At 24.1% G+C, this 12,957-nt stretch overlaps 7 protein-coding genes across 7 annotated transcripts; 4 read left to right on the forward strand and 3 right to left on the reverse strand.

Moving 5' to 3' along the window:
• Window positions 1-2,794: 2,794 nt before the first annotated feature.
• On the reverse strand, window positions 2,795-3,769 carry AAJ76_4000148369 (glutamate nmda receptor-associated protein 1; the record flags this gene model as incomplete). Its single annotated transcript, XM_024475515.1, has 1 exon — window positions 2,795-3,769. The coding sequence occupies one exon, from the start codon at window positions 3,767-3,769 to the stop codon at window positions 2,795-2,797; it is 975 nt and encodes a 324-aa protein (XP_024332118.1).
• Window positions 3,770-4,448: 679 nt separating this feature from the next.
• Window positions 4,449-5,300, reverse strand: AAJ76_4000149900 (hypothetical protein; the record flags this gene model as incomplete). The annotated part of the gene is made up of 1 exon (XM_024475516.1): window positions 4,449-5,300. The coding sequence occupies one exon, from the start codon at window positions 5,298-5,300 to the stop codon at window positions 4,449-4,451; it is 852 nt and encodes a 283-aa protein (XP_024332119.1).
• Window positions 5,301-5,899: 599 nt separating this feature from the next.
• AAJ76_4000150500 (iron hydrogenase) lies at window positions 5,900-7,000 on the forward strand (the record flags this gene model as incomplete). The annotated part of the gene is made up of 1 exon (XM_024475517.1): window positions 5,900-7,000. The coding sequence occupies one exon, from the start codon at window positions 5,900-5,902 to the stop codon at window positions 6,998-7,000; it is 1,101 nt and encodes a 366-aa protein (XP_024332120.1).
• Window positions 7,001-7,123: 123 nt separating this feature from the next.
• On the forward strand, window positions 7,124-7,291 carry AAJ76_4000151724 (hypothetical protein; the record flags this gene model as incomplete). The annotated part of the gene is made up of 1 exon (XM_024475518.1): window positions 7,124-7,291. One exon carries the CDS (start codon window positions 7,124-7,126, stop codon window positions 7,289-7,291), a length of 168 nt encoding a protein of 55 aa, XP_024332121.1.
• A 322-nt stretch (window positions 7,292-7,613) lies between these two features.
• AAJ76_4000152214 (e3 ubiquitin-protein ligase rnf13) lies at window positions 7,614-8,240 on the forward strand (the record flags this gene model as incomplete). The annotated part of the gene is made up of 1 exon (XM_024475519.1): window positions 7,614-8,240. One exon carries the CDS (start codon window positions 7,614-7,616, stop codon window positions 8,238-8,240), a length of 627 nt encoding a protein of 208 aa, XP_024332122.1.
• A 208-nt stretch (window positions 8,241-8,448) lies between these two features.
• AAJ76_4000153049 (spindle pole body duplication protein) lies at window positions 8,449-10,203 on the forward strand (the record flags this gene model as incomplete). Its single annotated transcript, XM_024475520.1, has 1 exon — window positions 8,449-10,203. The coding sequence occupies one exon, from the start codon at window positions 8,449-8,451 to the stop codon at window positions 10,201-10,203; it is 1,755 nt and encodes a 584-aa protein (XP_024332123.1).
• A 681-nt stretch (window positions 10,204-10,884) lies between these two features.
• AAJ76_4000157161 (hypothetical protein) lies at window positions 10,885-12,561 on the reverse strand (the record flags this gene model as incomplete). The annotated part of the gene is made up of 1 exon (XM_024475522.1): window positions 10,885-12,561. The coding sequence occupies one exon, from the start codon at window positions 12,559-12,561 to the stop codon at window positions 10,885-10,887; it is 1,677 nt and encodes a 558-aa protein (XP_024332124.1).
• Between the last annotated feature and the right edge of the window lie 396 nt (window positions 12,562-12,957).

The raw sequence follows: 12,957 nt of genomic DNA on the forward strand, positions 1-12,957 counted from the left end.
TTTTTTATAATTATATTTCTTAATTTCTATTATCTTTATTTGGCCCTTTTAAAAATTTTTAAATAATACTTATATTAAATTTTTTAACAAAAGAATTAAATAATTATTTAGATAATTGCGAGTGATAAATAATTATGAAATAGAAGAACCAGACATTTCAAAACATTGTATATTTTACATAATAAAATTGTTTAAAGATTTGTTTAAATAATTGAAAGTTAATAAATAATTAGAAAAGAAGAAATAGTGGACATTTCAAAATTTAATAAATTTTGCATGTTTGAAATAATTTAAATAAAAGTGAACGATATTAGGATTATTTTTGTTGCTTTGTTGCAAAACAATTACAGATTTAAAAGCAAAGAGAACATTTACTTTTAAGAATTTGGTCAAAATGAAGATTTTAAAAAAATACTTGCTACCATATTTTAAAAATTGACTTTTTATATATTTAATGTATCAAGTCTTAATATCTTTTTTAGATCTTTGAGATGTTAATTAATGTATTTTTTAATTTAATAAAAATATAATTTTAATGTATTATTTAAAAAAGTTTATTAAAATAAATTGTAAGTTTGATAATGATTTTTTGTCTGATATAAAAAAGATCAGATGTTTGTAAACAATTGTATGTATGTTTTTTTGTAAAAGTTATTAAATTTTACTTTTAGTATTGATTCAATTAAAGCTCTTAATTAAATTATAATCTATGGCATATATTGTGTTTGTACAACAATATTATAGAGGGAAAACGAAGATTTATAAAACAATATAAACATTATTTCTAATGCATGATCAAGTCCTATCCATTATGTATTTTAAATACTAGCATAGTTTAAAAAAAATGTTTATAATTCCTAAATTGCATATTTGTTATCAGTAATTTGGGACAAATTTAAAAAATTTTATTTCTAACTCCTTCATTAAAAGATTAATTACTTGATCCTCAATTGGCTTAATCCTTTTGTATTGTTACACTCTTATGTATAACAATGTCTTCTTAAGATGTAAAGCATCTTCTATGTTTTTCCAAAGTGAAGCTTTCTAGGGTCATCTTAATTATTTCGAAATATTTTTGCTATGAAATTTCAATAATACACATTTGTAATATTAAGTTTTACTCCCAAATTCCTTATTTTGTCAATATTTAATTTAAATATACAATGAAAAATGTAACTAATTATTAAATTTATTTTGTAAGCATAAAAATAATAAATAAATTTAAGTATAAATAATTGTTTGTTTTTCTTATGCAGGCTGTAGCGTGCCTTTACTTTTAGATTTACTATTTCTACTAGTTTATTTTCTTTAGCTTGCTCTTCTACATTAGTAAGTTTCTCTGGCTGTTTACAGTTACTTTAAAAACTTTGTATTTTTCATAAGTCTACATTCAGTAATTTATATTTACCCTTTTTTATAATTTGAATGTATTTTGTTAATGCATCCGTCTCATGTTATCACACAGAAAATAATTCATGTACTGAATTTGTGAAGTGATCCAAGGTGATTTGCTTGCAGGTCGAAAATGGCTTCTTTTTTTTCAACCGTTCGCAAATTCTAAAACAAGGTTATTTCTACTTCAACTACAATTATCTAATTTAAATATTTATATAGTTTGTTGCTTGTAAATACTACTTTAAATACGTGTGCACATCCTTATTTCTGCTCTGCCATTACTTAAGCGTTCTTGAAAAGAATAATTTTTTACCTTTTTATTTTTGATTATTCTATAATTTATACACAGTTGTAAGCGTATGCTTCATAATGTTGTCGCATAAAATCGTGCGAGAGCATTCTTTCGCAATTAGTAACCATAATACGATCAGCGTGGTTTTAATTTTTAATTAAATTGCGGGCATTTTGTGCTTTTGTCAATTAATATACTTTTGTCCTGTAGCGCACACAGCATAGTTTCTCATGAAGAGATATTTATATGTAATAGCCATCTTGATGACCCCTAATTGGACAATTTAAGTCTTTTTCATTCCCCATAAGATATCTCCAAGTTTTAAAATAATTTTCAATATAACTCTTCATTCAAATTTATGAGAAAGTCTTAATCCCCTATTTGCTATGTTAAGGCCTTCAATAAAGTTCTTTCCATTAAATTTGGTACTTCTCACTTTTATGTTCCTCTTGTTTTTATTTTTTTTTATAATAAAATTTTTTAATTTTATTTTTTGTCATAGAAGGCTATGACGGTCTTAAGTAGGTATATAAAACAATTGGGGTTTCCAGTAAGCTTTAAAATTTTGAATGATTGTTTCTAGTTTTAATTTGAAGATCTTTGAAGTTTAAAATTGTTCCAATTTACTAACTTTGTATTTTTCCTGTAAAATTCTTTAATATTAGCAAGGTGTTTATTATTTTCTTTTTCAATATTACTTTTCTTCTAAGCGATTCCTCTATACCACCTTCTAGTGTCAAAAGTGGTCGTAGTATCATGTTTCACTTCTGTGCTCCATATTTTAAAACCACTTGCCTTGTTCTTTGTGAGGTAGATACAGCCTTTCTTTGTTTGCTGGTTGCTTTCAATAATCTCATTAATTTATTTAAAATGTTTTCTAAGATACTAACATAATAATTAATTAGTGAAATTACACTTTGATTGTTTTTATGCTTAACTTTGTATTGCATAATTCTTTTGGTCTCTGCAATATTTCATTAATCACTTTATTTATATTTTCTTCCGACGTTTGTAAAAATGCGATGATATTATTTTACTATTTCATTAGAAACAAAAATAACACTGGCCATAAAGCACTAAAAAGTAAATTAAAGAAAACATTTATTTTTAAAGAAATTTATCATCCTTTTGTAGCAAATCCAATGCATAATTAAGATTTCCATGCGCTTTAATCAACGCTTTCAAATTATCTTCTTCATTAGTAAATCCCATATCATTTAAAAATGTTAATTGTTGCGAATATTTTTTTTTATACTGTTCAGTTGTAAGTACAGGGCTTTGTGGCTGCTGAGGAGGATATTGAGGATACCCATTGTTATACATTGGTGGATATTGGGGATATTGAGGATATCCACCATATTGATTCATTTGTGGACTTCCAAAAGAAGGACTGTTTAGTCCAGAGAGCTGTAATATACTATCAAGAAGCGATGGATCATGTTGCATAGCTTTCATTACATTGCTGATCTGTTCTTTGTAAGCTTCTTTTTTTTCAGGCGGAAATCCTTGAACCTGACTCTCTGTAATTTGATCAAGTAGAGCAGGATTATTTAAAAACATCTCTATAATTTCTTTAGAAGGTTTCATTTGATTCATCGGCATAAAAGGGAATCCCATGTGTTGTGGATTCTGTTGAGGATAACCCATTTGAGGGGGGTATCCCATTTGCGGTGGATATTGAGGATAACCCATTTGCTGTGGATGATATTGAGGATAGCCCATATGAGGTGGATACTGATGGTTTTGCTGAGGGGCTGCATATGGATTAGGCTGTTGTGAATTAGAAGAAGGTTGATTATTAGCATAAGGATTAGTAGATTGTTCTTTAGCATTAGAACTAGATCTCTTTTCTAAAACAAATACTTTAACATTCTCTTCTTCCTCATTGATAAAATCACTAAGCTTGCTACCATCTTCTAACTTCTTCTTCTTCAGTAACAAAAGTTGCTTGTCACTAGTATATTTCTTATTATCAGGTACCAAATTTTCGATTTTCTTTTTTAACTCTTCAACCGTAATGTCTAAACTATCAAGTTCTAAAGTCATAGTTTTGCCTGCAATAACAATAGAAAGTTTTTTCATTTTTAAGGGTACAAAATTTTTTTGAAAATTATTTTAAACACAACGTGAAACAATGTTTTAAGTTTGTTTTATAACATATTGTTACATATTTGTTAATATTTTGATTATGAAAACTTTGTTTTTTTAAATGTTTTATAAAAAAAGATATTTGTTAATTTACTTTTATTCTGTCAAATACGACAAGGTGAATTAACCTATCTCATAAAGAAAATAAACTTATAGACTCTATAAACAAAGATAAAGAAAAAATACTTTATATTGGCTATTTTTATTGAACCAAAAATTTAATGTCTTAAATTAAGGATTATAAGTGTTACCACCAAAAACAAAGGTGGTAAATATTTAAAATTTTATTTTATAGAGAAAATTGACATATCACAACACAATGATATTAAATATAGCACAATTTAGTTTTGAAAACAAATGTTGTATTTTTAGAGATTTTAAAATTAAATTAAAATAATTTTTTTGTAAATTATATAATATTTGGAGAGTCTAAAAATGTATATTAAATCTTTCACTTTTATATTTCTCTTGAAGACCCAGATCTTTTTACTACATAATGATATAAGATTTATGCACAATAAAATAGATGATAAATTGTAATTTTTATTAAATAATAAATAAATTAAAAAGGGGCTTAATATAAAATTTTGATTTTATTTTAAACATCAATTTTTTAGATTAAAAGATCATCTATCAACCACCTACTAATTTTTTTCTCGTAAAATGTTGCATAAATAACACTATTCTCATTTGTATCTAAAGCATATACTAGTTTACTTATATCTTCAGGCATACTTACTGTATTATTAGTAGTTTGATACAAAATTTTATCAAATTTTTTATTTATAATTTTTATACCTTCGTACATGCAAGAAATGAAAAATAGATCTTTATATTGTTTTACTCTCCAAATACCTCCTCCTATAAAATATTTATTTACAATATTATCTTGTTTTATTTTGTATATGTGTTCATCATAACTTCCAACAAGTAAACAATCTGTATAAATAGTAATACAAGTAATTCCTTGTGTAAATTTAATTCTATAAACAATTTGTTTATTTTTTATACAAAATAGTGTGCCACATTCTCCGCCACAATAAATTGTATTATTTTGTACAGCACATGTCCATAAAATATCATTAGATACTTTAATAGAATAAAGTAAATTAAGAGATAAGGTGTAAACATCTATAGTCCCCTTAGCAGTACATACATAAATAAAAGACTCGTAAATTACCATAAAAGTATTCATATAGCCAGTTTTATATTCAAAAAGCTTTTCCAGATTTAAATTATATTTTATTATGGAAGTAGAAGTAGAAACATAAATAAATGTGTCAAAAATTTTTATATCTAATGTTCCTTGTGTATCTGCTGCCATTAACAAGCACAGATCTTTATCATAGACTTCTATATTTCCGTGTCTCACATTATCATACTCATATCCACCGGCATATATTCTGTCTTTATGAAAAAGTAGTGTGCTAATTGAAGAATGAGATTTTTTTCTTGTACATGACATGGGTGTAGAATCTTGTACAAGTAAATTATTTAATTACAATGATGCATGATTTATAAAGTAAATTGTGGTATAACAAGCTGTGTTAGTAAAAACATGGTTGTTAGAAAACATAAGTTAATATAAAAATAACATTATAAATGTATGCATGTCAACTATCTCATAAAGTGATTGTGAGATATTTGACACGAAGAATGGCATCCAACATAGCCATTATAAATATTTAAAGTCAATGGTTTATTAGGAGACATTTTCATTTTCTGTAATTTTAATGTGTAAAAATAAATGAGACAATTAAGAAATAATATTACACTAATATAATTATTTGTGATTGATAAAGTTAATATAAACAAGTTTGAATGAAAAACTTGATAAAAAAATGCATGATTGAAAAAAGTAATATAAACATAGATGATTTATAATTTAATATAAACATACATGATTTATGAAGTTAATATAAACGATTTTAATTTACAAAGTTAATATAAAAATGCATGATTGATAAAATCGATTTAAATATTCCTATTTGATAATTTTTTTTTTTTCGGCAAATAAAATAAAATATAGCATAAATATCATAAAAATAAAATTTTTACCCCAAAATGAATACTGAAAATAAACCATGTATTTCACCATTTACCTTTAAACTAGAAGATTGCCTGGCATGTTCGGCTTGTATTGCTGATTTTTCTGTTCCAAAAATTCCTACTTACACAGAACTGAAAGATGTCCCTTTAACATTTTTATTATCACCACATTCGAAAATGAATATGTATGCCCACTTTAATAATCATATAATGTCCTTTAGTGATTTTGAATATCACTTAATTTCATTTATAAAACTAAAATTTAATGTAATAAAAGTATATGATACATCTTATGTCAAAAATATTCTGTATGATAGTGTTTATGAGGAAAGCACGAGAGACAAAATAATAATAAGTGACTGTCCTGGGACTGTTTCATATATTGAAAGGCAAGCACACCATTTAATTGAATATTTATCTGTTACTTCTACACAACAACAAGCCATAAAGCTACTTGCTCAGGGGCGAAGTATAAGTGTCATACAGTGCTATGATAAATTTTTAGAGAATAGCGATGATGTTTTAACTACCTATGATTTTTATAAAATGATTTTGGATCTAGGATTTTTACAGCATAATTTTATTAAAGGAACCTGTGAGAAATGGGAGAAGTGTACTATTGGATATCATTATGGATATTTAGAACACATATTAAATAAGAAGAACAATTATTTAACAAAAAATGATAGTATAAAAATATTTAACAGTAAAAATGAGGAGGTAAGGTTAAATGGAAAAAGAAAATTAAATATTAACACAGTTACATTAAATAAAATTAATATACCTGAGATAGATTATAAATATAAAAATGGAGTGTTTACATATACACAGATCAAAAATAATAAGAAAAAAAAATATTTAAGAATATTGGGTCTAGAACCTTTTCTTAATTTTATTAAGGAAAGTAAACATAAAGAATTAGAATATGATGTATGCGAAATATACATTTGTAATCAGGGATGCATTAATGGACCAGGACAATTGTATACAGATAATTTATATGTAAATAATTCAGAATACATAGATATTGATCTTGGTATTGATTGTAAACAGTTACAAAAAAGGACATATAGAAAAATAGAAACAAAGAAAGTTAATTTTAAAATAGAATGGTAATCTTGTAAATTATTTTTTTTATATATTAAGGAATGAATTACATGACATGATTAACACTAAAAAAAGTTAGTTGTAAATATTTTTGCAAAATAAGAGGCAAAAATTTACCAGTTAAATACACTTATGTTTACATTAATAAATTTTATAGTAGGGACTAAGAAAATAATGATATTTTGCTATTTTTCGCTTAATGATTGTAATTTATATTTATTAAAGTGTTGTAAATATTTTTACTTGTTTTTATCTTTTATGGCTAATAAGAAATTAAAAATGTTTGTATTTTTTCTTTAATTATTAAAATATAAATAAAGGAGATTTTATGTAATAAAATAGCCTAACATAATGTATTTAAATGTTTCTGTTGTTTTCATTTACTACAACACCAATCTTAAACTATTTCTTATATTAAATTTTTAAAACATTGACTTGTTTTGGAAATAAATAATTGCAAGAATAAATTAAATATAATATAGTACCTCCTTTTTTATACCTTAAATTAAAATGTATATCAATCATTTTAAATAATGTTAATATTTTTTTGTAATTAATTTCTTGTATCATTAATTCTCAATGTAAATATTTTTGCATAAAATAAAAACATTTCTTCCCTTCAATGAACAATCATGAAGACATAAATAATTTCTTTACAATTTATTTTATTCTCGATAATGACCAAGAAGAAATAAGAAACAGTGTGGATTATACTAATGATGGTATGCTTGAATCATTACTTAGTGCTTTTGCTAGTAGACTTGGAAGACTTAACAGAAATGGAGAACAATATGATGAACATGTTCATAGAATTTATAGAAATTTGTCTAGAATACTTACCAATAGAAGTGAGTCGTCTAGTAATACATCACAAGTGCCTATTACTACAAACAGAGAGAATTCTCAATTTTTTGTTATTTTTGATTTTTTTGTAAATGGAAGTAATGTTTCAATGGAAGTAGAAAGGCCACATGCAAGTCTTAATGATACAATTTTGTTATTTGAGACAATACTGTCTATGCGTGAGAATAAAAAGAAGATAAAAAAAGAGCAGCTAAATAAATTTAAAAGATTTAGAGTTACGAAAAAAATGCTTAAAGACGATTGCACAATTTGTATGAATAAATTTAAAAATAGAGAACTGGCACGAATTCTTCCTTGTGAGCACACATTTCATAGTAAATGTGTAGATAAATGGTTAACATCACACAGTAACACGTGTCCTGTTTGTAGAAAAGAACTGGTTTAATGATGTTATTTTTTGCAAAAATATAATAAAGATGTTTATCTTAAAATGTTTTGTTTTGCTTTTAAAATGGGTTTATTGTGTTCATCACACATTCTAATTATTTCTTGTAGATTTATATTTTTTATGCATTTATAAAATATAAATTTATATTTAAAAATAGTTAGATAGTGATTAATTTTTAACTATCCTTTTTATATCAACCCCTTGGATGACAGATCCACAAATAATAATAAGAAAGGCTTCAGAACGTCTTAATCATCTTATGAAAGACATTACATACAGATCTACAAAAGAAGCATATGAAATTATAAAAAACACACTACCCTTCGCTAAACATTATCTACCACAATATACTTACGAGAAATGTATGTTGCGATTTCTTAGTAAGTTATGGGATGAAAATATATTCAATTTATTAAGTGATTTAATTTCTAAAATTACTATTGTTAATAAAGAAACTGCCAATATATTCATTCCATACTGTATAATTAAATTTAATAGATTTAACGTTTTAGATAAAAAATATATAAATTTTTTGGATTTTTGTGATGAAAAATATAATAAAAAATTTCAGGTTATTTTAAAAAAGTCGAATTCTGCACATGTAAAAAGTCTAGTTTTAAATAAGCACGGAGAAGAGGTAAGTGAATGTAAAATAAAAAAAAATTTACAAGATAATTTTTTTACTGAATTTTTAAATATCTGTAATTTTAAAGTAATAGATAAAGAATGTGATAGAGATTGTTTTTACACAAATTATAACAAAAGAATAATTTACAATTTTACAGGAGATAAGTTTAGTAAAGTAGTACATCTATTTGTAAAAAAAAGATATAAACAGTGTAAACTTGCAATTAAAGAATTATTAAAAGAATTTTATGAATATTTACATGTTTATAACATATTAATTTATTGTTATATACAACTGGGAATGTATCAAGAAGCTATTTATTACCTAAATATTTGTATAGACATGAGTAATAAAAAGGTTAGATGGTATTTTATTAACTATAAGCTTTTAGTAGAACGAATTGGATTTATTCAAGGACCTACTTCTTATTTAAAAAATATTGAATTGAATGACGAATATTTTATAACAAATTTAGAGCATAAAACACAAGATATAAAAAACCACTCTAATTTATCAGTGATAAGCAATGACTCATACACTTTTAATAAAAAACTTGTGTTTAACAGATTAAGTGAAAATTTTAAAGATATTATTAGAGAAATTCGGAATATTGATAATGCTGTAAAAATTAATATAAATATTAAAGATAATATTAAGGTTATCAGTATATTTGTATTGGAGGAAATGATTCATATTGCTCAAGTAACCAGTGGCTGTTATAAAGTTTATAATACAAATATTAATTATAAAATGATATCCTTGGAATACAATGGAATTTTATTAAAAAACAAAGACATACTAAAAAATGAGACAAAAAAAGAGATCTGGTGGGCTGAAAGAATAAAACTTGATAGAATAATGAAAAACTTAATGGAAAAAATTAATTTTTCTGATTTGAAAATAACTGGAACTGTATTTTTAATATTTGATGAAAAAACCGAAGAATTTCCATTTGAACATACAAGTATATTTAAAAATGCTTTATGTTATAGAATTTCGAGCATAGAACACATTGAAGACCTAGATCGAAAAAATTATTGTTCATTAAACAATTCTACACTTTTATTAGATCCTGATTTAAAAAACACATTTGAAAGAATTACTGCAAATTTTAAAGATAAAAAAACCAAACTTATAGAACATAACATGAATGCAGAAGATAAATTTATTTGTTATTTTGGACATGGAAGTGGTACAAAATACATTAGTAAAAATATAAAAAACAGTGTGCTGTTTTTATTTGGATGCTCAAGCGCCAGGCTTGTCTGCACTAGAAATTTTAACAAAAATGGAGATGTAAAAAAATTTATAAAAATAATAAAAATGTTTTAGGATGTCTTTATGAAGTAACAGATAAAGATTTAGATATTTTTAGTATCAATTTACTAAACCAAGAAGGAAATGTTGCTGAACTAATTAAAAAAAGTAAATTGAAAATGAAATTAAAATATCTTAATGGATGCAGTATAGTTATATATGGTGCCTCTTTGTATATAAAAAATCATTAATCTACTATTGGGATTGTTTTTTGGATTATTAATGTATTTTTAAATTATAAGGCTTATCTATTTATAGAAATGCTATTTTGAAAGAATTATAGCTTTTAATTTTACAAATAAATTTAATATATAATTCTTAACAATTTGTTCAACACACTAGCTTACGCTATCCCGTTAAAAACGGGATTCGAAATTATATTAGTTTATGTATTTACTTTTCAAAAGTATAGTATGTCATTGTAATAACTCTTTTTGGTATAAATTTAATATTTTACTATAAATTAACTTTTAAGATGTCTTTATCCTTGAAAATTTGATAATAAATACGACAAGAAGGATACAAATAAATAAAACTTTACCACAATGTTACCGCTTACAAAATTATAGTTTATAAATTTTAAAAAGAAGTGTTAAAAAATAAATAAATATTTTGATTTACATTTTTTATAATATAGACAAAATTGGTAGTTACCCTTCAAGGCAAGACAAAAATCTACAGTTTTATAAATTAAAATCATTTAATTAAACTTTCAACGCAATTTTCTAAGGTCTCGGGATCGTCAATATTTAATATTTGAAACATTTTCTTAGCTTTTACTTTATTAAAATAAACATGGTTTTCTCCTATGCTGTATTTAACGTCTAAATTAGTTAGTAATGCTATACTTTCAAATAATTGTGACAATGTTTTTTCCCCCGACGCAAATATAGATAGTGAATTGCCAACTAAGATGCTATAAAAATCATATAACGTTATTTCATTCAGACATAAATATAAATCAGAAAACTTTCGTATATCATTGAAAAATTCAATATTAAAAATATTACTCTTTTTATAAATACTAAAATACTCCTCAGCTTCTTTATAAATAAGAGTGTATAACAAATTATTAACTTTTTCACTCACCGCAGTCATCATAAAATGAATCTTAGAAAGTTTTTCTTTAGTAAAAAAATTTTTCAGAAACGCAATCATTTGCTCTCTATTATTCTTATTTATACTTCGTGTAAAAAAAATAATTTCACTTACGTTTAAAATCTTATAATATCCTAAAATTTGTATTAATATTATGTAAGAGCCAGAACCCGGGCTTTCACAAATTTTATATAATAAATGATTTAGCAGATTTTCATTTTTACATTTGTAAAAAATAATTTTGTATTGCGCAAAATCAAAGGCCTTAGCTTTCGTAAATAACTTTAAAATTTCAATGCAATCTTGATATGCTTCTTTAGAAATGTGCTGACAATTTCCCGTAATCTCTAAGGGATTATCATAAGAATAACAAAACAATGTACCTAAATTTTTAAAAAATATATCTTTTTCTAAAAATAAAACAGAAAAAGTTTTCTTCTCAATATTACATGATGACTTTTTTCCAAATTTTTTTTTCTTGGCATAATCGTTTAGCTCATTTAATAATTTAGAATGTAACAGATAATCAGAGAATGTAAAAATTTTAGTAATTAAAGTGCATATCTCTGTACAAATATTATTATTACTGTTATTTTTATGTAACTTTATAAATTCACTTGTATATTGGTCTTCTACACTGTATAAATCTTTAACGTCAATTTTAAAAAAAAGCACTAAATTTCTTAATTTTACAGGAAAAAAAAATTTCATCTTGTTTTCTTCTTCAAAGCATTGGATAGTGTCTTCAGAAGAATTCTTTTCTGAAGAAAAGAAAAAGTTAGGATCTATCATTCTATTTCGAGAAAAAAATAAACAAAGCTCTCTTATTTGTTTTTGTTCGTTGCTATCATATAATCTAGCAAAAAAATCGGGTTCAACCCTATTATAAAAAAAATTCTCAAGCTTAGACTGAATATCATGCTTAAATATTGCTAAATTTATCTTATAAAAAATCGGAAATTTCTTTGGTATATTCAAATTGCTTGAAAGATGATAATCACAAACCGCTTGAATTGCTTCATCTGCTGTATTATACTTAGCACTATTATATTTGGTAGAACTATTATCGGAACCAGATGCATCTTGTATACATCCACAAAAAACAATTCCATTGGTATTAATAAAAGTTTCAAAGACGTAGTATTTTTTCTCTAAATCAATTAAATAATAGTCTTTAGTTTCAATTTTCTGTTTAACAATGTCCAATAAATTGTCATAAATGTTTTTACTGGATTTTAAATAAGCAAAAAACAAACATATTTTTTTCAGTTTCATTAAACTATAAGGGGGACTAAAAACAAAATTTTATCAATCTAAAATAAATTAAAATTTAATTTCTGATTTTAAATTAAATTTTTATTATAAAAACATAATTTTTTAAATAAAATAATAAATTGTGGTATTATTGTCAATAACCACATGCATTTTTTTAATAATTATTTGTTAAAGACAATTTAGACAAAACCATTGTTCACAATTTTTTAAGTATAATAATTGTTCCTTTCTTCATAATAATTATTACTAAGTTTTCATTAGTTAAAATATTTCTTATAAAATCTTCTGTATATATAAAAAGTTTGAATTTGAGCATTTTTTTATTTTTTAACCCTTTTTTTTAGAAATTTGTAAAATTCTGTTTTAATTTTTTATTTTAAAGCATTAAAATACCAC

The sequence above is a fragment of the Vairimorpha ceranae genome (assembly GCF_000988165.1).
Source record: "Vairimorpha ceranae strain PA08 1199 chromosome Unknown NODE_4, whole genome shotgun sequence".
In the NCBI taxonomy this organism is placed as follows: Eukaryota; Fungi; Microsporidia; family Nosematidae; genus Vairimorpha; species Vairimorpha ceranae.